Source organism: Rhinatrema bivittatum, chromosome 1 (assembly GCF_901001135.1).
Source record: "Rhinatrema bivittatum chromosome 1, aRhiBiv1.1, whole genome shotgun sequence".
In the NCBI taxonomy this organism is placed as follows: Eukaryota; Metazoa; Chordata; class Amphibia; order Gymnophiona; family Rhinatrematidae; genus Rhinatrema; species Rhinatrema bivittatum.
Window position 1 is genome coordinate 805622848 of NC_042615.1, and position 27355 is coordinate 805650202.

The following is a 27355-nucleotide window of genomic DNA, read 5'->3' on the forward strand; positions in this document are numbered from 1 at the left end:
AGAATTAATGGAGTTTGAAACTATATATATATATATATTATTAATGAAGATTGAAACTATATATATAGTTTCAATCTTCATTAATTCTATATATTGGGCCAATTTTAAAAGGCCCGCGAGTGTAAAATTGGGGGCCTATAGATATATAGCTGACCAGAGCCCACTTTTCACAGAGAAAAATAATGGGAACGATAATTACCTTTAAAAGAATTCCAGATGTTTTGGTCCTTAGTGCAGACCAGTTTTTCTTTATCAAAGCGTATACCCAGATCATTCATTTGGTTATGACTTACAACTGATTGACATTTACCTCTCAGCATCCATTTATTTATTTTCCTTTTTACTGCAACCCTGTCTCAGCTTATTCCAAAGCTAAGGATCTCAGTATCGAGACTGATTCTCCTAAGCATTTCCTTACAATACATTCACTTCCCATAGACTGTCATGCTGTAGAGGAGTAGCCAATGGTTAAAGCAGTGGGCTGAGAGCCAGGGTTCAAATCCCGCTGATGCTCCTTATGGCCTGGGGCAGGTCACTTAACCCTCCACTGCCTTAGTTACAAACTTACAGGACGATACAGTAAAGCGGGGCCGCGGTTACCCTGCTTCTAACCTGCTTCTAACTCACAATTTGGCCGCGAAAGTCCAACCCGCGATTCACTATCCCTTTTAACTCATCCTTACCGCTTCTTTAAATCAACGGGTAACCCTTTCCGCCCGCAGCATGTATATGAGATGTAAACGCTCTGATTAGCTATTCCCTCCCATATAGTAATGTGCGCCCCGATTATCTCCTTTTTAACCTGTTGTTTTGCCGCGCGTTTAACCTGCTAACTTACTGCCTACCCTTACCCCTGCGTTAGTGTGGAGCGTCAGGTCAGAGAGGCGAAATTTAATGGGCAAACGACCCCCTCACCCCCCGGGACCCTTACCCTGGCGTTAGTGTGGTGTGACAGCAATAGGCAGGCTCTGGTCAAAATCCCCCCCTCCTGAAGCAAGGCGCAGGGCGAAAATCGGCTCGACATGTCATTAAAACAAAAGTAAATAAAGTGTAATAAAAGTAAACTTAATGCATGTGAATTTTCTTTGAACAGTCCTCTCTCCCCTCCTCCTGAGGCGCGCACTGCAGCTCCCCTGCCTCCCGGGGGCAGCCGGCGGTGAAAGCGGCTTCCAGCAGCCCCCGACGGCGAAGGTGGATGATGGACGCCCGTACGCCTGGATGAATGCATGCCCGCCGTACGCGCCGGCTGGCGTGCATTCCTCCAGGCGGGAGCCGGCGGGCGTGCATTCATTCACCGCCGGCGGGGGCTGCTGGAAGCCGCTTTCGCCGCCGGCTCCCTCCGCCTGGATGAATGCACGCCTGCCGGCTCCCTCCGCCTGGATGAATGCATACCCGCCGGCGAAGGTGAGTGAATGAATGCATGCCCGTATGCACCGGCGGGCGTGCATTCATCCAGGCGGGAGCTGGTGGGCGTGCATTCATTCACTCACCTTCGCCGGCGGGCATGCATTCATCCAGGCGGAGGGAGCCGGCAGGCGTGCATTCATCCAGGCGGAGGGAGCCGGCGGCGAAAGCGGCTTCCAGCAGCCCCCGCCGGCGGTGAATGAATGCACGCCTGTGTACACCTGTGCGTGCAATTTGGGCGCTCAAGGCGTGACATCTCGACGTTTGACGTCACTGCGTGTGACGTCGGCGTTCGCTAATGCTCTGCCTTGAGCGCCCAAATTGCATTCATTCACCTTCGCCGGCGGGGGCAGGGGAGCCAAAGCGGCTTCCAGCAGCCCCCACCAGCGAAGGTGAATGAATGCAATTTGGGCGCTCAAGGCAGTGCATTAGCGAACGCCGACGTCACACGCCGTGACGCCAAACGTTGTGACGTCACGCCTTGAGCGCCAAAATTGCACGCACAGGCGCCCATTCATTCACCTTCACCGGCGGGGGCTGATGGAAGCCGCTTTCGCCGCCAGCTGCCCCCGGGAGGCAGGGGAGCTGCGGTGCGTGCCTCGGGAGGAGGAGAGAGAGAGAGGACTGTTCAAAGAAAATTCACATGCAATAAGTTTACTTTTATTATACTTTATTCACTTTTGTTTTAATTTTCGCCCTGCGCCTTGCTTCGGGAGGGGGGGAGAGAGGACTCGCAATCCCCCCTGGTACCTGTCATTTCAAACGTCATTTGAAATGACATTTGAAATGACAGGTACCAGCGCACCCAGGTTACTGTATAGGCGCTGTATAGCGCTCTATACAGTAAAATGGATTGCGCGGGCCTAACGCTTCACGGACGCTTCTTGGGCGCGGCTTGCATTTGCATGCTATTTAAATACAGTATCGAGCGGTAGGTGATCCGAACTGTGCGTGCGGCAAACGCGGGTACGCCCGGCCCTAACACACCTCTTCCTACTGATCCTTACTGTATCGGCCTGTTAGATCGTAAGCCCTTTGGGGATAGAAAAATATCTACCGTACCCGAATGTAACTCGTGTTGAGCTACCAAAGGAAAGGTGTGAGCTAGATTTAAAAAATCCATATCCTACGTAAAAACACCTTCAGCAACATGGCGCCCATCAAATCGAAGTAGAGGTATTGGTTTCATACTGGCTTATACAGAAGAGTGCTCCTCTGTCATTACTTTCTGCAGGGCCCAATGTTCCTATGAAGTCTCCTATGTTGGTACTGGTCAATCCAGGCCATGCCTAGCTTTAGGTCCTGAAATAAGAGCTCAAAGCAGGAGCTGCAGCTTTCAAGGAATCGGTTATTCTTCCCTGCAGAAGCTTTGTTGCATTACGACTAGGGTTGGTTCTGAAAACTCTGGAATGAGCTGTTGGCAGAAGAAGACAGACAGCACTGCCGGCAATTACAACCAACCATGTAGGGATAGCTACTAATTTAATGGTAGCACAACAGAAGGAAGAAAACCCTAAACCAGAAAACCAGAGCTGAAAAAGCTAAACTTCAGATCTCCCTGGGAATGTTTTGGTAGAAACCAAACCCCACAATTGTGCCTTCGAGGGAGGACGAGGAAAGACACAGAAGAAGCAATCAGCCATCTGAATCAGAGTCTGTGCCATTCAGCCTCCAGAATTTGAAATGGGAGAGAACAAAGGATCCCGTGTGTTATCATCATGAAGGAGGGGGGTGATGATTTCTGTGCGTTTCCCAACTCTGAAAAGCAAAAGATAAATTCCCAGATGTAGGTGAAATCTCAATTTCAGGATTTCACCATTTCCACAAGTGAAAACTAATTTATTAAAAAACAACAACAACAACAAAAAAGACCTCAGCAAAACCGGGTGCTAAAACTTTGCTGCAAAGTAACAGCTTTCTCTGGCTTAAATTGATTGGTGCGGCAAACACAAAGCCGAAGTGTTATACAAGGACTATTAGGATTCACAGAGCACGACAGAAAGTGCTGAAATGTCACAGGACTATACAGCAAAAGTAATGGGTCCTGAACCCCTGTTAGTCAAAAATGATTTTGTTTCAAATTAGAAATTGATTTTTTGGACATGAGCCCTTTACAGCCTTCCCGGTTTTGTAGCTGTGCCATGCAGGAGATTAACCTCAGCCCCTGTTTGGGACCAGTCTGATGATGCCTCTTCAAAAGTTTCTTGGCTGAAACTGCTTTTTAATGAGAGTACGGTCTTAACTAATAAAAGAAGTTATTTGTTCCTTTGAGAGCTGCAGCAAATTTTTCCCATTTCGTCTTGTATTTTTATGCTGACACAGAGTGCAACGAGGTCCAGAAGTAAAAAAAAAAAAGGATTTCTTTAGCTGGTAAATGAAATAGAAGGATTATGTTAGGGGGCTTACAGTAAAAGCCTCTATATCTCTGTACAATCTGATTACTTCTACACTATATAACTGGGGATACTAAGCACACAAGGTGATAGAAAGGGCCAACACACAAACTACACAGCTTAACAACTAAACTTTTCTTTTTTTTTTTATACAACAGAGAGAAAAACGTTCAACGTCATCAACGACTCCCCTATATAACATCAGATCTAAAGATCCAACACTAGAATTAAGCTGAATTACAAATATGCCAAACATGTGCTACACATAAAGGGGTCGATTTAAAAAAAAAAAAAAAAAAAGAAGAAATTCAGTGCTTCATTTAGACTCCGAAATGTTTGGCCTGCAATTCCTTTGCCTATGGTGCCTAGTGCTGGAAATCAATACTAAGTATCAATTTTCCCTCTTGCCCGAACTCTCCTTCTGTAGCTGCCCTCTTTTAAGGCTCATACATTTAGATGATCAGCCACAGTTAGTACCCACAGGGGCCAAATTAAGTGCCAAACTCACTAAATTAGGCACCTAAGCTCCTTGAAAATTGACTCCAAAGATCCAACACATAGATCGGAACCAACTGCCAGTTGACCATCAAACTCAAAACCAAGGGCCTGTTTGATTCTACTGCTGCTTGGGAAAGCCATGCTCAATTGCCAAACCTTACTCCTAGGGTCAGTTGGGGTTGGGTCCCGACTATCTTGCAGTAGATATTCCTGCTGGTCATAGAGCACTCTTGTACTGGGCTTCAGAGGAAGCCATGGCTTGTGTCTCTCGGCTGAGGACCATATGTGCATAAATTGGATAAACCCCTCAATAGCTGTGAAGGATGGCTTATAGCACCCAAAGTAGGCCCAGTGAGACCAGGTGTGCATGCCATGCATTTGCATAGGGCGGAAAACCTAGGGGGGGGGGGGCGGCAGCAGCAGGAGAGACCACTGGATCGCTGATAGAGCCCAACCTGCTGGCGGCAAAAGAAGAAAAGAGGCTGGCGGCTGAGTTCAACCCACCAAGGGCTGAAAATAAGAAGAGGCTATGGTGTTCCCTCTAATCTGCGTGCGTACGTGCCCATGTACTTTTCCTATGGGCATGCATAGCTTCACACACCCCCGTCCCCCCCTCAGTACTGGAAAGTTGGCGGGGATGTGGTGGAGCTCATCCCACTATGGCCCAATGAAAACAGGAGGCTGGAAGAAGCCATGGTAGAACTCATCCCTCTATGGCCCAAAGTGAGGAGAAGGCCTGTTGAGGCCATGGTGGAACTCATTCTTCTACGACCTGAAAAGAAGAGGAGGCTGTATATGTGTGTCTGTGTGAGAGCCTGTGTGCAAGCCTGTGTTTTATATGCATGCGTATGTCAGAGCCTGTTAGTGTGTCTGTGTGAGAGCCTGTGCATGTGTGTGAGCCTATGTATCTGTAGACAAATGTGTGTGTGTCTGTGAGAGCCTAGGTGTCGCACAGAAGGTCTCACAGGCATGCACATGCACACACACAATCTGTCTGTGAAAAAGAGAGCCTGTGTATGTGAGAGCATAGGCATATATATGAAAGAGGGAGATAATGTGTGTGTGTGTGTGTGTGTGTGTGTGAGAGAGAGACACCCTACCTCCTCCAATCTACAACAACATTAGGGTGACTGGAAATATCCAAGAAATGGAGAGCAGGAGATTTTTTAATCCTTATTATTTTCAATTATTGAGTGTAATTTGATGTTTCTGCTGTTTCGAAATATTTTATTTTTTGGGGGGAAATATTAGAACATTTTTTAATTATTGTTTTTTTTAATTTTTCAGGATGTTTTAAAATATCTTCATGTTTGGGAAATTTTGAATATTCTATTTGTTAACTAGTCTGAAATATTTATTCTTTTTAAAAATATGATTTTACTATTATGACTGATGTTTTATATTTCTTGATTTTATTATTTAATGTTTTATGAAGAATGGTTATGTTTCTGTTTTTCCATTGTTGCTCTGCATATAGAGGCTGGCTTGTTATGGGTTTCAGTTCAGTTCTTCCCAACACATTTCTATTTATACTTTCTGGTCTCTTTATTCTGTATTTGGTCAGGGTCTGTCTGTGTCTTGCATATATGACCAAGGTGAGATATTTTGCTGGTATGTAGTTTCTGAGTAAGGATCTATAGCAGTCTGATTTGTTTTGGTTTCCTAATAGGATAGGGTTGTTTTGGTATGGGAAGTTTACTATATTGTAATGGTAATTCCATTTATTCATGGCTTTCTGTAGGCCAAGCCCATATCCAACATGCATTACAAAAAGTCTAATTCCATAGGAGGTCCAAATATCTTTTTTTGCAGAGTTTTCTGGTTGGCAACACAGCAGTGCATGCACATAAGTGATATTTGTACCTCAGAAGACTGTACTTTTGAATGGGAGTGTCCTAGTAGATAAAGCAATGGGTTGGAAATCAGATGACCAAATCCTTCTCTTCTCACTGACTCCTTGTGATTTTTGACAAGTCGCTTTATCTCCCATTGACTCATGCACTCACTCAGGCTAAGCTCGTTGGGGGGGACTTGTACCTGGATGTAATCTGGTATAAAGTGCTATAAAATGCTGAAATGAAAATAAATTTAAAAACGTACACAACTGTATGATAATCACCAGAGAAGAAACTTACCCATACAACACAAATCCTAAAATGCTAAAGTGCTGCTTGATTACAATCAGAAAGTCTCCTAGAACCCAGAGACAGTTAAAAAACAATTCTGTGAACAATCAGCAGGTGGTTTAGGGGAAAGCAACAGAGTTTCTTGTACTTACTTGCAGATTGTATGAATTTGCAGCTTTTAGTACACTGTATGTTCAACGCACAAAAATGCACCTCTCTAGCAGGACTAAAGAACACACACTATATAGTAACATACTAAATGATGGCAACGCCCCCCACCCCCACCCCAAATCTGGCCCAATCAGTCCTCCCAGACACTCAATTCACACCTTTAAGGATACTTCCCCTCTGCCAACTCCAGAATGTAACTGCTACAAGACCCCTCCCCAGCTAGGAAAGCCTGCTTTGTCCTCCTCCTCTGCAATCCACCAACCTCAGAGACTGTACAGAATAGACTGGCCAAACCTACTGCCGTGTCAAGAGTCAACATTTAGACAATGATGTGATGAGAACGTGTGCACTGAAGTCATCACTGCAGCTTTGCAGATATGTTCAAAAGAAGTATATCTTAGATGAGGATCGATGTTGCCATGGCTCTGACATTGTGAACCTTGACGTTCACACCTACATGGGCATACTAAAAGAAGTTGCAATCTGTTATTCGGTTAGAGAGGGTTCATTTGGCTATAGCAAATCCAGGCTTGTTTGGGTCAAAAGAAACAAAAAGCTGGGTGGACGTTCTAAGGGATTAATCCACGCCAGAAAGAAGGCAAGAACTCTCTTTCAGTTCAAATTGTATAAGGCTTGTTCACCTTTGAGAAATTGTGGCTAGAGAAAAAATGTTGGTAGGCTGATTAAGGGAGAAATCCAATACTACCTTAGGCAGGAACTTACAGCGAGTACACACCACTGTATTACGCTAAAATTTTGAATAAGGTGGATAAGTTGCTAGGGCCTGGAGCTAACTGGATAATGGCTGAAGAGCCATGGCGAATGCCATAAAAATCAGTTATCATCTGTTTGCATCGGACCTCAATGTGACCCTTGCTTCGTGCTCCTGGACATCAATGAGGGGTTGCTCTTTGTTGCCACTGGGTTTCTGGTTCCAACAAAGTCCTACCTCCTCCACAGATTTAGCCCCTACCTCCCAGTGATGTCAGTAATGTACAAGCCACGGAACACGTGGCATGACAGTGATTTGATTGCATTTAAGAACTTGTTACCTTTAATTCAACTGGAGGTGAAAATTGCCTTGCCATATGAGTTCACAGCCCTATCTACTGCAGTGTGGGATATTTGTGTTATATACACCCCTCATGGTCTATTTGATACGGACTATTTTCCTACTGTTGATGCACTGAAGCATTTCCACTTGATTTTAAGAACACCATGGTCCTGTGTGACTTCAGCCTCCAGGTTGCTGAATATTCACTTTCCTCAGCCTGTGATGACTTTTTAACTGCCATGTCTTCTCTTGGTTGGAACAAATAATTTGGGAACCTATCCACATTGGAAGGCATATTGTTGACTTGCTGTTTGAACAGAACTCCTTAAACCACCAAGTTTCCCTCAGTTCACATGTACTTGTATCTTTTGGACTGATCAACATTTAACCAGAATTAATTTTTCCATACCCCCAATTCAGTCCAATGATTGGTCGGCAATCCATACTTCCTTTTGACATGGCTGTGTTGATGCTGATCGTTTATGAACACACTGGAAACCTGAACTTGACACAATATTGAACACTTATGTTGACTCTGCAGTGAACACTTGGAATGACTCCCTAACAATCAATGGATGACCTTGCTCCACTAAAATCCTATATAACCATGAAGGACCAAGATATCACCTAGGTGTACTAGTTATTTCAAGGAAAGAAAAAAAGAGTCATCTTCATCATCTAGAGCAACAATGGTGTAAAACTCATTTCACCTCTGAAAGAATAACTTACACTCAAGACCTAGAAAGCTATAAAAGCAAGACAAAAAAAGCAAAATTCCTACTTTTCAACTTAAATTCAGCAGGTTGGTAACAGTCCTTGTGAGCTGTTTTCTACTTTTAGATACCTAACTTGTTCATCTCACTTCAATTCCATCATGTCAACATGGCTATCTCCCTCTCATTGTAATGAAATTGCCGTTGCTTCTTGTGACAAAATATCTCCTAAAGACATACCATTTCATGATCTACCCTTTCAGGAAATGAAAGCCTGTTGTAATCCAATTCAACTGGTTATCACTGTAAAACTTTTTCAAACAATTGCGGCTATAAAAACCTCTACTGGTCTACTTTATCCTTGTTTTATTGCAAAGCTCAGTTTATTACATAATATTATTCAATATGTAACTGCTATTGTGAATGTCTCACTTACAAAAGGGTGTTTGCCGATCTCACTGAGGCAAGCTATCGTTCGACCTATCTTGAAAAACCCAAAGCTTCATCCTTCTGTTCTTGCTAATTATCACCCAATTTCTTCTATACCTTTCTTGGCTAAAGTCCTTGAGAAAGTGGTATTATCACAATTACAGGAGTTTTTGCACAATCACAATGACCTAAATCTATTTCAGACTAGTTTTTGACCTTCTCATAGTACTGAAATATTATTCCTGTCAAGCTTTGATGTTTTTCAAAGGGGCTTTGATGCTGGCACCGAATTTACCTTAGTGCTCTTAGACATCTCAGCCACCTTTGATGCCTTCAATTATAAAAATTATTAATAACTCGACTCAACACCAGGGCCAGTCCAAGGGTATTAGGCACTCTAGGAGAACCTTATAAGCCTGGTCTTCCCCCGCCCAGACTTCCCACACGCAATTAAAAATTATGCATTTATAATAAAAGATTTTGCATGGAAAAAAGACTGAGATAAAAATATCACTTACAACATGTATAATATATTAACATGCAAAACAAGACACTTGGAATCCATATGGGTGTGGTCTTGACCCACAGAAAGCCATGAGTAACCTGAATTACAAAATAGTAAATCATCCATACCAAGACAGCATCAACTGCCAGCACTCCCAAACCTACCTATGAAAATGAAGCACTGCCAATATTATACCAGACCCTAAAACACCAAGACACCTCCTATTAGAAAAACAGAACAAGCTAGGCTACTATACTACATACTAGCAGAGTAGCTCACCTTGTTCACACATACAGAATACAGATAGACCTTCACCAAATACAGAATAAAGTGATCATAAAGTATAAACAGAAACTTGTAGACAAAAACTGAAATGAACTGTTGCAGCCATATGGCCCGACATCCTCACCATGTGCCAAGCTGACACCTGCTGGCTCTGTTGAATCCTTGCTGCAATGGTCATCATGTTGATGGCCCTGGCCTGAGCCATGTCTAGCAGGGCTTCAATAAAGTCCAATTGAGGTGGCATGCTGAGATGGGACTTGGGGTAGTTGATGACGAAACCTAGTGTCTCCAAAACAGATAGTCAAGCCCATGGACTTGTCAGCTCCCACCCGAGAGGTGCTCGTGACCAGCCAATCGTCCAGATACAGGAAACCATAAACACCTAGTCTGCGAAGGTGCGCTGCCACCACAGTCAGGCATTTCATAAAGACACATGGGGCTGACGTGAGCCCAAATGGCAGCAAGTGATATTGGAAGTGCTGTTTTCCCACCTCAAATCGGAAATACCTCCGGTGACTTGGGAAGATCTCAATGTGTGTGTATGCGTCTTTTACAACTAGGGAGCATAGCTAGTCCCCTTTTTGTAAGAAGGGGATCAAGGTACCCAGGGAAACCATCTTGAACTTTTCTTTTTTTGATGCTTTTGTTCAAGATCCTTAGGTGCAGGATGGGACGGAGTCCTCCTGTTTTCTTTGGTATCAGGAGTATAGGAGGAAAATCCCCACCCTCTTTACCCTGGTGAACGGATTCCACCACTCTGGCTGTTAAGAGGGAGGTCAGCTCTGTTACTAGAACCTCCTGATGCTCTACTGGGCCCAAAATGGGTTCAGGGAAGGGGGGGGGGGATTTGGCAGGGCATCCAATAAGTTGGATGCCCTTGGTGAATGGATAGAACCCTCTGGTCTGAGGGTATACTGGGCCACCGATTTGCAAAGAACTGCAGTCTTCCCCTGACCAGCAGATCCATCGCTCTGGGTACAGGCAACTGGGCTATGCTCTCTATGATCCAATCAAAACCCCGTCCCTGGAGTTGACTGAGGAGCTGGCTGGGGCTTCAGAGTTCTTTGCTGCCTGGGACAGTTGCGAGAGCCCTTGTGTTGTTAACTGGAGTGAGAGGGCGGAGCATAGTATCTCCTTGGGTGGAAGCATGACTTCCTTGGCTCTGAGGTCACAGACCTCCTGGATGATGAGGACAGGTCCGGCATGTTGTTGGAGAGCTGCTGCAGGGTTGCATGGTGATCCTAGATCTGGGCCACCATGTTCTTGACCTTATCTCAGAAGAGATTCTCTCCAGTGGATAGCACATTAGCATGTCAGTCCTGCACCTCTGGTCTGAGATCTGAGGCCCACAGCCATGCAAGTCCGTGGGTACCAATTCCTGCTGCAGAGACTCTGGATGCCATTTCAAAAATGTTGTAGTTTGAGCAGTCCTTGTGTTTTCTGCACTCCAGGCCCAGGAGTGTGTCTTACTGCTGCTGAGGTAGGTGCTTGGCAATATCCTGCACCTGCTTCCAGATGTTCTGCTCATCCTTTAATTTATAAGCAGGTGTCACTTTCACACTTAAATCTTTTTTTAATCAGCCTTTTAATTAAACTCTGAAATTCCTCACACCTTAATAAGATTTTGATCATTCCCTTGTAGGTCACTACCAGATATATAGTGAATACACTAATACATTTAAAGAACCCTAACTGTACACATTCCTACTCCCATAGCAATCTAAAACATAACTAGGAACTGAACAAATTTAAGATGAAGGCAGCAGTTCAGTAGCAAGAGTCTTTTGCATAGAGTGTCACATGTATGATTTTTTACCCGCCGGTGAGAAACTGTACATGTGCATCTGATGCAAAGAGCTCCTGGCTCTCAGAGAACGAGTTTGATCTCTGGAGGCTAGAGAGGCAGACCTGGAAGAACTGAGACAGACAGAGAGGTATATAGATGAGACCATCAGGGACATTTTAGCCAAGTCCCAACTCCAGTCTGGCAGCCCTGGTGTTGCCATGGAGGAGGAAGGTTTCATGATCAGAGAGCATCAAACTGGTGCAGCAGGAAATAATCCTGTAGCAAGGACCTGCTCTCCAGGTGGTGCACTGTCTTCTCGCACTGAGTATGTCTCTCTCAGTACTACTGTGAAGGTTTAGGTCAGCAGTCAATTATTAGGAATGCAGGCAGCTGGGTGGCTGGTGGGTATGAGGATCGCCTGAAACATGCCTACCTTGTGCGAAGGTGGTGGACGTCAATTGTCACCTAGATACAGCAGTTAGTGTAACTGGGATTTAAAAAGCTTTGGATAAGTTCCTAGAGGAAAAATTCATAAACTGCTGTTACGGTAATCAATAAGCAATACTAGCTTGTGATTTATCTAATGTTTGGGTACTTGCCAGGTGCTTCTGACTTGGAATGGCCACTGTTGGAAACAGGATAATGGGCTTGATGGACCCTTGGTCTGACCTAGGATGGCATATCTTATGTTCTTATAAAGAGCTGGTACACATCTATGGAGGCAATGAGCATAGCCCCCTGGAATACCTTTATCCCAAGAGCATGCATTGCCCTGTGATCCTTCCCTGGGGGTGCCGAGAAATGGGTTCAAGAATGCTTGGCCTTTTTGAGAACAGATTCAACTATCACCGATTGGTGGGGCAGCCTTCTGGATGAGATAGACTGCATCCACCTTACTGTTAACGGGAGGCACTGTGAAGGGGTGTTCCCACATCCTCAGCAGTAACTCCACAAGGATCTCTTGCACTGGGACTGCCACAATCTCCTTGGGAGGCTTCATGAACTGGAGGATATCGAGCATTTTTTGCCTGGCATCCTCTTCAGTCATCAAATGAAAAGGTATGGCTTCTGCCATCAACTGGACAAAACCTGTGAAGGAGAGGTCCTCTGGAGGGGAATTCTTTAGCTTCTTTGTAGGAGATGGATCTGAGGGGAGACCATCAGAAGCATCATCAGAGACCACAGCTTAGTCATCCTCCAGGCGTCATACATGCTCTGAACCCCACTGTCATCGATGAAGGATGGGGGTCCTGCACACTCAGTTTTCATCCAGCAGTGCAGGCCGAGATGGAATGACATGGGGCTGCAGGCCCCAGTGCCTTCACCGGTCTAGGGGGAGCTTCCTCCTCAGAAGTTCCAACAATGACGACCAGATCGGCAGGAGGTGGTGGAGGTGCCCCGCAGGGCATCGATGCTACCCCAGGAACTGACGCTGGCTGAATTGGTAACACGCCGATAAGCGCATGCAGGGATTCCAGCAGTGGCTCAAGGAGCGAGACGCTGAGGCCACGCATCACCCTCTCATCAGCCAACTGCAAATGCCTCTCCAATTCCTCCTTGAACATTGCTGATGCCAAAGCACAGGACACAGGAAGTGTAACCAGATCCTCTTCAGAACTGAGAGGAGGATAGGTGGCTGGCATTGGGACCGATGGAGTCCATGGTGCACCCCTGGCAGCGATGGAGGACTGGTGCTCCTTACTGATGGGTCACTTCAGGGGCATCACAGCATGAGCTAGTGCATCCCCTTACCCAGCTCCATGCATCAATGGGGACCTATGCTGATGCTTATTCGGCTTCCCTCGATGCTCGACACAGTGCTAAGGTCGAGGACGATAAACCCGATGCCCTCAACGTGGAGGAACACAATGATGACTGGTCTCCGGCAACCCTTTCAGCCGACGACCTCAATGGAGTTGATGGACTCACCAATGATGAAGACTCAGTGTTTATTGTATGACTCTGAGGTCCCTCGATGCCAATGCCTCCGATACCAATGGATTGGTCTTCACTGGCCTGAAGAGGTGCTCCATCTTATACAGTTGGACCTTACGTACCCCTTTGGGGTCATCTTGGCACATTTGCTGCAACACCCAATGCTGTGTGATGCCTCAAGTCAGAGGACACATCTATCAAGGGGGTCCTTGATATACATGGTTCTCAAACACCTGGGGCATGGACATGTCGTCACAAAATAAAATCGATGTGAGATCAAAATTGATGGCGACAGCCCCGGGAGTATCGACAATAAAACTAAACTTACCAATAAACCAATAAACATCGAAAAACGTATCTAGGACAGGAGAACCGGGGGACCCTGTATCGACCCAGCAAGGCAGCGAAAAAAAAAAATCACGAAAAAGTAGGCCAAAAAGTTGGCAATCTGAGGCTGTCACCTGATGGTGAAACGACAGGCTCTGCGGATAAGAAGAGAGTGAAGCGGACCCTTGTGGATGCGTGGTGTAATGAATGCTGAGCAAGTTCAATGAGGCTCAAAGTTCTAGAAACTCTGACATAAGTTTTCCATGCCAGGCTCCATCTAGTGATATCACCCATGTGTGAGGACTGCCATACTGCTTGTTGTCCTTGGGGAAAAACAGAATAATTGTGCTTCATAAAACATCAATCATAATAGTAACATCATACCAATAAAAAATATTTCAAAACAGATGACAAAAGAATAACATCTAATAAATAACTCATTTACAAAAAAAATACTTCAAAACAGCAGACACATCAAATAACATTCCATAATTAAAAGTAATAAGGATAAAAAAACCCTTCTCTCCATATCTAGGAACTTTTGATTTCCAGTCATCCTGAGATTACCATGGATTAGTTGGGGAGGCAGGGTGGAATCATACAAACTTTCTCCTCGCTCTCCCTCATATGCTCTGTGTTCCCCTCCCTACACATATAAACACATGCACTCACATAAATATATGCTACCTATTCTCCCTCCCCAGCCCCCACAAATGTTCTCTGTCCCCTGTGTCACCCCCCCCCCCCCCCAAGTGCGCTTCTATCAGAAGAATCCTCCTGTTTAGAGTCACAAAAACATAAAAACATAAGATTTGCCATACTGGGTCAGACCATAGGTTCATCAAGCCCAGTATCCTGACTCCAATAGTGACCAACTCAGGTCACAAGTACCTGGCAGATTCCCAGAGGGTAGATAGATTCCATGCTGCTTAATTCAGGGATAGGCAGTAGATTTCTGCAACTCTACCTTAATAATGCCCTGCAAGTAGCTTTGTTCAAACAAATGGTAATGGAACCCACGAGAGAAGGAGCTATACTCGACTTAGTGCTCACTAATGGAGATAATGTCTCAGACGTCCAGGTGGGTGCCCACCTCAGCACCAGTGATCATCAAACGGTATGGTTTAATATCACAAAAAGGACACGGAAAAGAAGCACAAAAACCCAAGTTTTGATGTTCAAAAACACAGACTTTGATGAAATGGGGAAGTACCTGGAGGAAGAACTAAAAGGCTGGGAGAACGAGAGAGATGTGGATCAACAGTGGACCAATCTAAAAGGAGCAATTACCAAGGCAACTAATCTATATGTTAGAAAAGTAAAGAAAAGCAAAAGAAAAATGAAACCTATCTGGTTCTCAAAGGAGGTGGCTGACAAAATAAAGGCTAAAAGAACAGCGTTCAAGAAATATAAAAGATCCCAAAAGGAGGAGCACAAAGAAGAATATCTGGTAGAACTGAGGGAGACAAAGAAATTAATCAAGATGGCAAAAAGTCAAGCAGAAGAGAAGATTGCCAAAGAGGTAAAGAGTGGTAACAAAACATTTTTCAGATACATCAGTGAAAAGAGAAAAGTTCAAAGTGGTATATTGAAATTGAAAGGTAGAAAGGATCAATGTGTGGAGAGAGACGAAGAAATGGTAGAAATATTAAATGAATACTTCAGTTCTGTGTTCACTAAAGAGGACCCTGGAGAAGGACCGTCACTAGTTAACAAGAAATTGGAGGGGAATGGAGTAGATGTAACTCCATTTACAGTAGAAAATGTATGGGAAGAGCTGGTGAAAATGAAAGTGGACAAAGCCATGGGGCCTGATGAAGTTCATCCCAGAATACTGAGGGAGCTCAGAGATGTGCTGGCGGGTCCGCTGTGTGACCTGTTCAATAGATCCCTAGAAACGGGAGTGGTGCCGAATGATTGGAGGAGAGCGGTGGTGGTCCCGCTTCACAAGAGTGGGAACAGAGAAGAGGCTGGTAACTACAGACCGGTTAGCCTCACTTCGGTGGTGGGAAAAGTAATGGAGTCACTGTTGAAAGAGAGAATAGTGAACTATCTACAGTCGGGAGAATTGCTGGACCAGAGGCAGCATGGATTCACCATTGGAAGATCCTGTCAGACAAATCTGATTGACTTTTTTGACTGGGTAACCAAGGAATTGGATCAAGGAAGAGCACTCGATGTCATCTACTTGGATTTCAGCAAAGCTTTTGACACTGTCCCGCACAGGAGACTGGTGAATAAAATGAGAAGCTTAGGAGTGAGTGCCGAGGTGGTGGCCTGGATTGCAAACTGGTTGACGGACAGAAGGCAATGTGTGATGGTAAATGGAACTCTCTCTGAAGAGAGAGTGGTTTTAAGCGGTGTACCGCAGGGATCGGTGTTGGGACCGGTCCTTTTCAATATCTTTGTGAGCGACATTGCGGAAGGGATAGAAGGTAAGGTATGTCTTTTTGCGGATGACACTAAGATCTGCAACAGAGTGGACACGCCGGAAGGAGTGGAGAGAATGAGACGGGATTTAAGGAAGATGGAAGAGTGGTCGAAGATATGGCAGCTGAGATTCAATGCCAAGAAGTGCAGAGTCATGCATATGGGGAGTGGAAATCCGAATGAACTGTATTCCATGGGGGGAGAAAGGCTGATGTGCACGGAGCAGGAGAGAGACCTTGGGGTGATGGGGTCTAATGATCTGAAGTCGGCGAAACAATGTGACAAGGCGATAGCTAAAGCCAGAAGAATGCTGGGCTGCATAGAGAGAGGAATATCGAGTAAGAAAAGGGAAGTGATTATCCCCTTGTACAGGGCCTTGGTGAGACCTCACCTGGAGTATTGTGTTCAGTTCTGGAGACCATATCTCCGAAGAGACAGAGACAAGATGGAGGCGGTCCAGAGAAGGGCGACCAAAAAGGTGGAAGGTCTTCATCGAATGACTTATGAGGAGAGATTGAAGAATCTAAATATGTACACCCTGGAGGAAAGGAGGAGCAGAGGTGATATGATACAGACTTTCAGATACTTGAAAGGTTTTAATGATCCAAAGACAACGACAAACCTTTTCCGTAGGAAAAAAATCAGCAGAAACAGGGGTCACGATTTGAAGCTCCAGGGAGGAAGATTCAGAACCAATGTCAGGAAGTATTTCTTCACGGAGAGGGTGGTGGATGCCTGGAATGCCCTTCCGGAGAAAGTGGTGAAGACCAGAACTGTGAAGGACTTCAAAGGGGCGTGGGATAAACACTGTGGATCCATAAAGTCAAGAGGCCGTCAATGAAGAGTGGGTGGCTCGCCAGAATGACGGCCACTGCCTGGAGATAATACCCTTATTCAATAAACATACACATGATTACTGTGACTCCAACATCGCTCTAAGCTTCAGCGGCAAGAGGAAATGTGGAAAAAAGGATTTGCACTCACAAAGCGGGGAGTAGCTGGCTTGTTACAGCGGTTACTACCCCAAACCAAATAAGCCTGATACTTCACTTTCAATGCATATCCAGCATAGCTCTCTGCTTCAACGGCAGGGGAGAAGAAAAACTGATACTTCACGCATATCCAGCATAGCTCTCTGCTTCAACGGCAGGGGAGAAGAAAAACTGATACTTCACGCATATCCAGCATAGCTCTCTGCTTCAACGGCAGGGGAGAAGAAAAACTGATACTTCACGCATATCCAGCATAGCTCTCTGCTTCAACGGCAGGGGAGAAGAAAAACTGATACTTCACACATATCCAGCATAGCTCTTTGCTTCAACGGCAGGGGAGAAGAAAAACTGATACTTCACGCACATCCAGCATAGCTCCCTGCTTCAACGGCAGGGGAGAAGAAAAACAACCAATAAGGGCTGAATAACATAGTCTGGGTAAAACAAATAAGCATGGGTGTAGCTTGCTTATTGCGGCGGTTACTACCCCTACTACCCCTAACTAATCAAGCTTGATATTTCACTTGGATGCAGCTCCATCACTGCTCTCTACATAAATGGTGGGAGTGGAAGGGAAATAGAACCAAAGAGCTAAGAGAAACAGATAAGTATGAGAAAAAAAATGTGTGAAGCTTGCTGGGCAGACTGGATGGGCCGTTTTGGTCTTCTTCTGCCGTCATTTCTATGTTTCTATGTTTCTATAATGGTTTATAGATTGTTCCTCCAAGAACTTGTCCAAACCATTTTTAAATGCAGCTATACTAACAGCTTTCACTACATCTTTTGGCAACGAATTCCAAAACTTAATTATGCTCTGGAATTCATTGCCTATATGACATATCTTAGGATTCCTTAGATTCTTATTCTGAAACAAGCATATGTTTCTGAAGTTTAAGGTGACACTGCCCTTGCAGTCTCAGTCTTATAGAGCTTTTCTCAAGACTGCTGTGGCCTCAAAGTCAAGCACAGAGAGGCAAAAATAAAGGCTACTCTTTCCAATGCCAAGTACTTTACACTGAGCATGAACAGTCTCAGCACTATAGGGTGGCAATATATCCATACAGATGAAGCAGACTCACCCAATGGCCAGGCATAAGTCTCATGTACCAGCTTTATTGGTGCTACAGCCAATGCACTCAGAACCCACAGTTCAGTCCAACTAAACTAACACATCCTCTGAACTAACTCCTGCTCTAAATCCACTGGTGCCGAAACCAGGGAAACCACAGGAGACAAATGTCCTTCTCGGTGCCCAGCAGAGAAGAGACGATAGTTATGGTAAGGCTCTATGGCGCTTTGGTTTTTGATTTGGAGGCTGAGCTCATCAACTGCTATTGCCAATTTGGAGAAGAAGTGGCTAACGCCTCTGTCTCAAAACTTCTGGCATCCAGCACTGATGAGAAATAGTGCCTTTGATCAGAGCCATGACCAACCTGAGGTTGACCTGGATGCGAAGGAAGTCTCCTCCGACAAATGGGAAGGTTTGCTGCTCCTGAACTTCTCTTCCTTGGCCTCTGCACCAAAGAGTGTGATCTGTCACTCTAGGCCAATGAGATGCCAGTGGACTGTGTGGTCCTCTGGCGCAGATATATTTGGCGCAACTGAGTGAAGATGCACCAAAGATGTCCAGAAGGTTTATTCTTTGGAACCAGATGGCCTTGAATGATATCTTAGTACAGATGCTGCAACCAGGGACATCATACTCTTGTCTCAAACAACAAATGCAATCTTTATGATAGTCCGTAATAGACTACTTTCAGTTGCATGTGGCAAACCTCTTGAGATGGCTACCTTGGCTTCTGTGTCATGGGGAGGAACATAGTGAATGCAAAATCAAATGAAATAGTAAAAAAAGCTGGCATGGAACCATTAAAATTCTATGTGGTTAAAAAATACAAGCTTGAATAGTGGTACATCAAAAAATATAAGAAAATTCAGTTAGTGTTACGATAATCAGATTTTAAGATGGTTATTCAAGTGATGATGTTTAATCACCTTGACTACTGCAATGCTAACTATGTAGGACTCTTAAATAGGAAAGTTAAAGATCTTTCAAAATATGGCTGTGAAGCTGATTCTAGGGAAGCGGCACTGGGAAAGAGCTATCCCTTTGTTGATTTCCCTCCACTGGCTGCCCGTTTTGTTGCTTTGTATTAAGATCTTGCACATTAAGATGGATTGATACATGCCATCTAGTGTGTTGCAATCTAGTCAATTGAAAGAGCCAAGAGTTCCAAGATCTAAAGGTGAAAACTAAATTAAGAGTCCTTGCCGGTGTGGCTCCAGCTTTCTGGAATTATCTGCCTTTATGGTTACAAGAAATATAGGCATACATGCCTTTTCAAAAAAGGAAAGGGCAAGGACCCCTAATGCCTGCCCAGGATGCCAGGCCTACCACAGACCCTGTCTGAACTCTGGCTTCACATTCACTTTCTGGAAACTAAGGATCTTGTTATGTAACGTTACATTTTAAGACTGCTTTCATTGAATAGAATTCAACCCAAAGTGGTTTACAACACAGAATAATACCATAAACGTGTTTCTATACCTCTCAAATTCTGAAACTTTTTCCTCTAGCACTTCCACTAGAAGGATATTCCATGTATCTACCATGTATCTGTGGATATTCTCATTTATCCTCTTTGAGCCTTATACCGTAGCCTTTTATTGTAAAACTTCTTTTGCACAGATTTAAAATATGTTTATTAGTACCGTTCCGTTAAGTACACTTTTCATTGTCTCCATTATTCACTAATAGTGACACCATCAAAGGCTCATGTTTAATTATGGCATAAAATGATTTGCTCCTGTAGGATGCATCTTTACCAGCTATCAGTGAATGCATTCTTGTAGCTTTCTTTTCTTTTCTCTTCTCCTTTCAGAAGGTACACTTAAGAGAAACTACATTATAGGTATGAATGATTATATTAAAGGCTTATGAAACCAATACAGTATATATGTATATACACACACACACATATGTGTAAATATGGGGGTTTTTTTGGCAGAAAGATAAAAGGAAAATGATGGTTTGTAATAAGGGAAGAAAAATCCTGTTGGCTGAGTGATCCAGGCCAGGCATTTTCAAGCACTAGAAACAGTTTGCCAGTGAATGGAACCAGACTGGATTTTTCAAAGCCTGAGGTCCTTTGCTGCTACTTCTTTAATTAGGGAAGGATCCAAAGCAGCATAAAAAGCCTTGCCTGGGCTACCCCGGTGTTAGGTGGAAGACAGCTGGGGATGCTACAGAGAAAACGTTCATAGTTCCTGAGGTGGAAGAAGAGTCCAGTCACACAATGGTGACAACTAGTGGCCAGATTTACGGCCCAAAATTGCAGATTTCCAGAAGGTGCCCTGGTGTGTGGCCCCGGGACGAGGACTGATACTGAAATGACAAATTAAGAGGGGATATACAATAGAGGAAAAAAACTCCCAGGCAGTTGCAAATGAAGGCTGGTTTGATTGAACTGAAAGCTCTAAGGAGCAGGACACAAAAAAAAATCACAGCTTCAGGCAGAAAAAAGGAGAGATGCTGAAAGTCACCCTGCTAGCACACTCCCTCTGACTTCCTATTAACAGGAAGCTTACAAATTCTCTTTTGAATGTTCAGTTTTGTTTTTGGTATTGCAGCTGAAAATAAGCTATTTTTGTTTCCCTATGCCTATAACAACCCTAACCCTTTTCACCCGTTGTGACTGAGTCTGATGCCTTCATCCTGAAATCTGAGCAAGGAATGTAGCCCTTACCCATTCATAGCAACTAGCAAAACAAGGACTGCAGAGGTACAGATTTCAATAAAAGCTGAAGAATGCGTTTTCTGAAGAAGTTGTCCTTACTACCTCTAAGGATGCATTAAGAGGAGCTTGGAAGAGATGCTAATGGAAATGTCATGTTTCAGGAAGGTAAGCCCTAGGACGAAATGTAGGCTAAGGCCAGGGCTGGCAGAGTTCAGGCAGAGACAGGAAACAGACTGAGATCAGAGCAGGTACAAGCGAAGCAATGTCAAAGGGCGAGGCCGGATCAGCAACAAGAAGTCAGTCCAAAGGTAAACAAAGAGTAGGGCAAGCAGGAACCAGGACAGGCAAGGAGTCAGGAGTCGAGCAAAATGAGTAATCTTCAAGGACTGGTATGAAGGTAGGAGCAGGCAGAAAGACGGGCAGGAACAGGAGACAGGGTCAGAAGCAATGACATCACCTTGGCAGAGGAATCTCAAAAGGATCTGTTGCTGAGGCACTGGTTAAGTGCACTGTGTTTCCTATATATATATATATCTCAAGGCAGTGATGATGTTACCAGCCAGCACCAAGAAAGTCCCTGATGCAGGGCTTACATAGGCTCAGGGATTGTGGTCTACGTCCTAGTAAGAGCTACTGGATGCAGCATGGTGCCATGAACCTACAGCCAGAGAGCGCCGCTAGGGAGGTATGGAGCGTTATAGGAAAACACAAGATCAGTGGGTGAGGTTATCTGCACAGACTTTTGATAGAGTGAAATGATATTTTTAGGGTCATGAATATGATTCTTTCATTGAGTCAAAAAAATGACTAACGATGCTTCTTTGTCTTCCCTGGGACCACCAGTGGACTTCCCAATGGGTGGAGTTCCCAATGGGCAGAATAGTCAATTGTCTAAAGGAGGCCATGCTAGCAGTAGTAAATCCCAGCAGTACAGTTGCATTATCAAAGGGGGACTCCTCCTCGGGTAAAATGCAACCTTGGAGGGAGATGCTTTTGTTGCATTTGTGCCTCTTCTCTCTCCTCGCTCCACCCTCTCTACCTGGGATGCGACTCCTTTCGGCTCTGACGAACAGTGCAGCCGTGGCTTCTCTCTGCCTCTTGGTCCCGGTTCCCCCGGGCTGGCCTGACGCTTCGGATCCGCCATGTTCCCGATGACGTAAGGGCACGCGCGCACTTCAGACTTTGTACCAGCAAGGGCGCAAACATCGGGGGCGTCCCTCCGTAGTGACGTCATCCATCTGCACTTTAAAAGGTCTTTGTTTGCTAACCTCTAACGAGTTAGCAAGGAACTCCAACAGGACTTGCTTCGGCAGTCCATGATACTTGCAACAACGATCCGAGTTAGCCGGGGAATCCGTCCCCACTGCTCGGCCTTTTCAAACTTACCAGGAGTACCCGCTCCACGGGGGCTCCGCTCTCTCTTCTTGATTTCAGATTGCCAGAACACTCGGAAGACTCCTCATTTCCTGGAAGCGATCGCGGACGTGAACATAGTGAGTTCTATTACATAGGAATCGGTACTCACTCCACGAGGGTCTACATTCCTATTGCTCTGAAGACTCCCTTCCGTCCAAGACGTTATCGCAAGTACAGAGATCAAGAGTTACATTAGCAAGATTACAGATAGGAACTGGTACTCACTCCACGAGGGCCCATGTTCCTAGAATCTTATACAGACTCTCTTCTACTCTAGAAGCCATTTCATATATAGCAATTGTGAGTTCTTATTACAGACGGACTGTGGAAACCAATGCTCGCCTACGGCTCCTGTTCCTGAATGTACTTGAAGACTCTCTGTGGCATAGAGACCATTGCAGACCATTGCAGACATAGTGGATAATTTTCTTAGTGGAAGGGAGTGGACAGTGGAGTGCCTCAGGGATCTGTATTGGGACCCTTACTGTTCAATATATTTATAAATGATCTGGAAAGAAATACGACGAGTGAGATAATCAAATTTGCAGATGACACAAAATTGTTCAGAGTAGTTAAATCACAAGCAGATTGTGATAAATTGCAGGAAGACCTTGTGAGACTGGAAAATTGGGCATCCAAATGGCAGATGAAATTTAATGTGGATAAGTGCAAGGTGATGCATATAGGGAAAATAACCCATGCTATAATTACACGATGTTGGGTTCCATATTAGGTGCTACAACCCAAGAAAGAGATCTAGGTGTCATAGTGGATAACACATTGAAATCGTCAGTTCAGTGTGCTGCGGCAGTCAAAAAAGCAAACAGAATGTTGGGAATTATTAGAAAAGGAATGATGAATAAAACGGAAAATGTCATAATGCCTCTGTATCGCTCCATGGTGAGACCGCACCTTGAATACTGTGTACAATTCTGGTCGCCGCATCTCAAAAAAGATATAATTGCGATGGAGAAGGTACAGAGAAGGGCTACCAAAATGATAAGGGGAATGGAACAACTCCCCTATGAGGAAAGACTAAAGAGGTTAGGACTTTTCAGCTTGGAGAAGAGACGACTGAGGGGGGATATGATAGAGGTGTTTAAAATCATGAGAGGTCTAGAACGGGTAGATGTGAATCGGTTATTTACTCTTTCGGATAGTAGAAAGACTAGGGGACACTCCATGAAGTTAGCATGGGGCACATTTAAAACTAATCGGAGAAAGTTCTTTTTTACTCAACGCACAATTAAACTCTGGAATTTGTTGCCAGAGAATGTGGTTCGTGCAGTTAGTATAGCTGTGTTTAAAAAAGGATTGGATAAGTTCTTGGAGGAGAAGTCCATTACCTGCTATTAAGTTCACTTAGAGAATAGCCACTGCCATTAGCAATGGTTACATGGAATAGACTTAGTTTTTGGGTACTTGCCAGGTTCTTATGGCCTGGATTGGCCACTGTTGGAAACAGGATGCTGGGCTTGATGGACCCTTGGTCTGACCCAGTATGGCATTTTCTTATGTTCTTATGACATCTACTATTGTGAGTGTACCATCTTGTATCCAGCATACCCTGTCTACTCACTACTTCTAGTCTCTCTCTACAGCTCAGCGACCCAGAGATTATATTCCAGTATCAGAAGGACTTCAGCCTTGCCGGACACAGCGACTCACTACTGCCACCTCTGGTGGTCCAGCTTCCAGTCTAATAAAGAACTATTGTGTCTATCTCATATTCTAGCCTAGCCGGTGATTCCTCTCAGGATCTCCTCCTGAGGGCGCTGTCATCTGCCATCGGCCCAGGGATTCACCATTTTCTCCAAGTGGTCATTCCTTTCACTATTAACACCTTGTGGGAGCCAACCCCTACAGACCAATGACTCCGCTCAGGAAGTATTATATAGACAGCTACTCCTCTTTCTCTGAGACTTGCTTGCTGCTTATATATATATATACAGATTGTGACTCCGTAGCGGGGGGCATGATAGCTTGCTATCTCATAGCGAAGTACTATATACCTATTGCCAACTCCTCTTCCTTGGAGAGTTGATCTATAACAGATTGCTACTCCTTAGCAGATTGATACAGCTTGCTACTTCCTTTCCTTACAGGAGTATCTAACAGCAGTTCGCTAACAGAAGTACAGATAGCTAACTCCTCCCCTCTGGAGGAGCAGGTCATGTCATATCGCTACTCCTTCCCCTTTCAGGAGCACAGCAGAACAGCTTGCCAATTCCGCCCTCCTGGCGGAGTGAGCGACTTGAGGAGGCGAGCGTAACAGATTGCTAACTCCTCCCCCTTCGAGAAGGAGAGCGTAACAGCTTTCCCACAAGTTTGTAGGGACACCTTCCAAAGCTGGAGGGGCCAAGGGTGATTACCATTAGTGAACTGCAAGAAAGGCAGCTTCAGATGGTTTAATATAATGGACTTTTGTTCTTCTGTCAACCTTCCTCTTTACCACATCATTAGTATTAGTATCCCAGCTGCCTAAATCTTTTACGGGAAATGTCTTTTAAGGTTGAGCGCTTCCGTATTGATGGTCCTGAAGTACACAGTTTCCTTCAGAAGGATCAAAGTTCTTCATTCCCTTGTCCAGATCGAATAAAGCTGGCATAAGTAGGAGTGCCATGCACGACTGGAACAACAATGCTGATCCACCAGCTATAATTGGGGATAAAATAAATATAAAATTGTGGTGCAACTGCACCACTAAAATGAAATCCAAAAACCTGAAACACAAAAAGTTAACAGAAAAGAATAATAAATGGGAAGTGAAGGAGTCCAGGGAAGGAAGAAGACCCGGGAGGGTACCTGTGGTGAAGAGGAGGAGGCAAACGGATATAGCAATAATGCTTATCACACCACCAGCCAGCACAGTAGTTTTGGAGGAATTTAAATTTACCTTTCTTTGTTGTGCTAATTTCATTTTTATTATGCATCCACATCACATCTTCCTCGGAGTCTGTGCTGAAGCAGACTACTTTCCTTCCTGAGCCGTTGCTTTCCTGCTGACTTTTGAAGTTCTTGCTGGATGTTGGTGTTCTGCAAAAGAAGTGGTTATAATTAGGCTTTAGCAAGCTAGGAGGAGGTTAACGGGGCAAGAAGAGTTGTCAGAGCACAAAGTATTTCATGAACAATAAGGCAAGAAGAAGCTGAGCCAGAATTACAAAGTCCTGCGCTCCAGGCTCAGGACCTTGGCGCCGTTTTTCCACCCGGCACAACAACAATGACCACGGACTCTGTGGCACCAAGACAACACCCCCTTTTCTTCCCTGACACAAGAACAAAGACAGAGGCTTGGCGACTCCAATATAATTCACAACTCACTCCTGACAGAAGAACAATGAAAATGGCTTAATGGGCCTCTAAAACACCCCATGATCAAAGGGGTCTTTGTGCCCCAATCAGCTGGCAGATCCTCCCCATTTTCAACACCCTCCAAAGGCGGAGCAGAGAGCATGAATCCCTCCTCCCCCACTGAAGTCAATCTAAAAAAAATAGGACCAGTAGACCTCACCTTCTCTGTCTTAAATCAACCCCTATCTCTCTCCCCCCCTCCTTCTGTTTCATGTCATCTCTCTTCCCTCCACCACTGCCCAGCATACCCCTCTCTCCCCTCCACTGCCTCACATTCCTCTCTCAGTCCATGTGAATGTGTCCCTCCTTCTATAGCCCCCTCTCTGCCCCTCCCAGTGTCCCCATCCCTCTCATGGAATGGCTGCCCTATGAGGAAATGCTAAGGAAGTTAGGGCTGTTCAGCTTGGAGAAGAGACAACTGAGGGGGGGGATATGATAGAAGGCTACAAAATCATGAAAGGACTTGAACAAGTTAATGTAAATTGGTTATTTATTCTCTCAGATAATAGAAGGACCAGGGGGCACTCCATGAAGTTAGCAAGTAGCTCATTTAAAATAAATCAAAGAAAATTATTTTTCACTCAGCGCATACTTAAGCTCTGGAATTCATTGCCAGAGGATGTGGTTATGGCAGTTAATGTAAATGGGTTTAAAAAAGGTTTGGATAAGTTCATAGAGGAAAAATCCATAAACTGCTATTAATTAATAAGCAATAGTAGCTTGAGATTTATTTAATGTCTGGGTACTTGGCCAGGTACTTGAGACTTAGATTGGCCACTGTTGGAAACAGGATACTGGGCTTGATGGACCCTTGGTCTGACCCAGTATGGCATATCTTATGTTCTCTCTCTGCCCAGTGGCCTTCCTCCACTCTCCCCCCCTGCCCATGACCACATCCCTCTTTCTCACTCCAATCTCCCAATTTATTCAGCATCCCCCACTCTCCTCTGCCTAGCATTTGCTCATCTCTCTCATCCCATCCAGTATCCCCCTTTCTCTCCCTGTCTGCTTTGATTTCCCCCTCTCTCCAGCACTGTTTCTTCCCTGCCTGCCATATGTTCCTTTTCTTTCTCACACCCTCTGCCCCGCATTTCCCTATCTCTGCCCCTCCATCTACCTTGAGTACCCCCTCTCTGCCATGCAGATACCATGCAGATACTCTGCCATGCAGGACACAACCTTTCTTCCCAGTGCGCCCCTCCCTCTTTCCAGTCTGCCTTGTGTTCTTCTCTGTCTGCCCAGCATCCTGTAAGCCACCTATGGGATAGCAAGGGCAACTCACGGCATGCTGTTTAGGGGATAGAAACTTAAATGAACTCTTACACCCAAAGGGGTATCACAGTAAAAGGGAGTCCTACCAATCTCATGTCCCGATTGTGTACTAAGAAAAGCTAAATGATGAAAACACAAAAAGCCAACTGTGCTCCTGAAGGTGCAGAGAAGAATTTTGGATTATGTTAATTGATGTTATCGGATATTATTTACTGAACTGGACAGACATAAAAGTATAATAATTTTTATTTTAGAATATAAGAACAGAAGATTTGCCAAACTGAGTCAGATCAAAGGTCCATCAAGCCCAGCATCCTGTTTCCAGCAGTGGCCAATCCAAGTCACAAGTACCCGGCAGATCCCAAACGTTAACCAGATTCCATGCTGCTTATCCTAGGGATAGACAATGGATATCTGCAACTCCACTTTTTCTCCAGGAACTTGTCCAAACCTTTTCTAAATGCAGCTACTCTATCAGCGTTCACCATGTCCTCTGGCAACAAATGCCAGAGCTTAATTATGCATTGAATA

General features: G+C 44.7%; 1 protein-coding gene across 5 annotated transcripts in view; it reads right to left on the minus strand.

The window, feature by feature from the left end:
- KIAA1328 (KIAA1328 ortholog) overlaps positions 1–27355 on the minus strand; it is a 689482-nt gene that overhangs the window by 122246 nt on the left and 539881 nt on the right. For all 5 annotated transcript variants that reach the window (XM_029581051.1, XM_029581069.1, XM_029581077.1 and 2 more), the window contains one exon: positions 25098–25237. In XM_029581051.1, coding sequence (XP_029436911.1) covers positions 25098–25237 — 140 coding nt within the window. The remainder of the gene's footprint in view (positions 1–25097; positions 25238–27355) is intronic.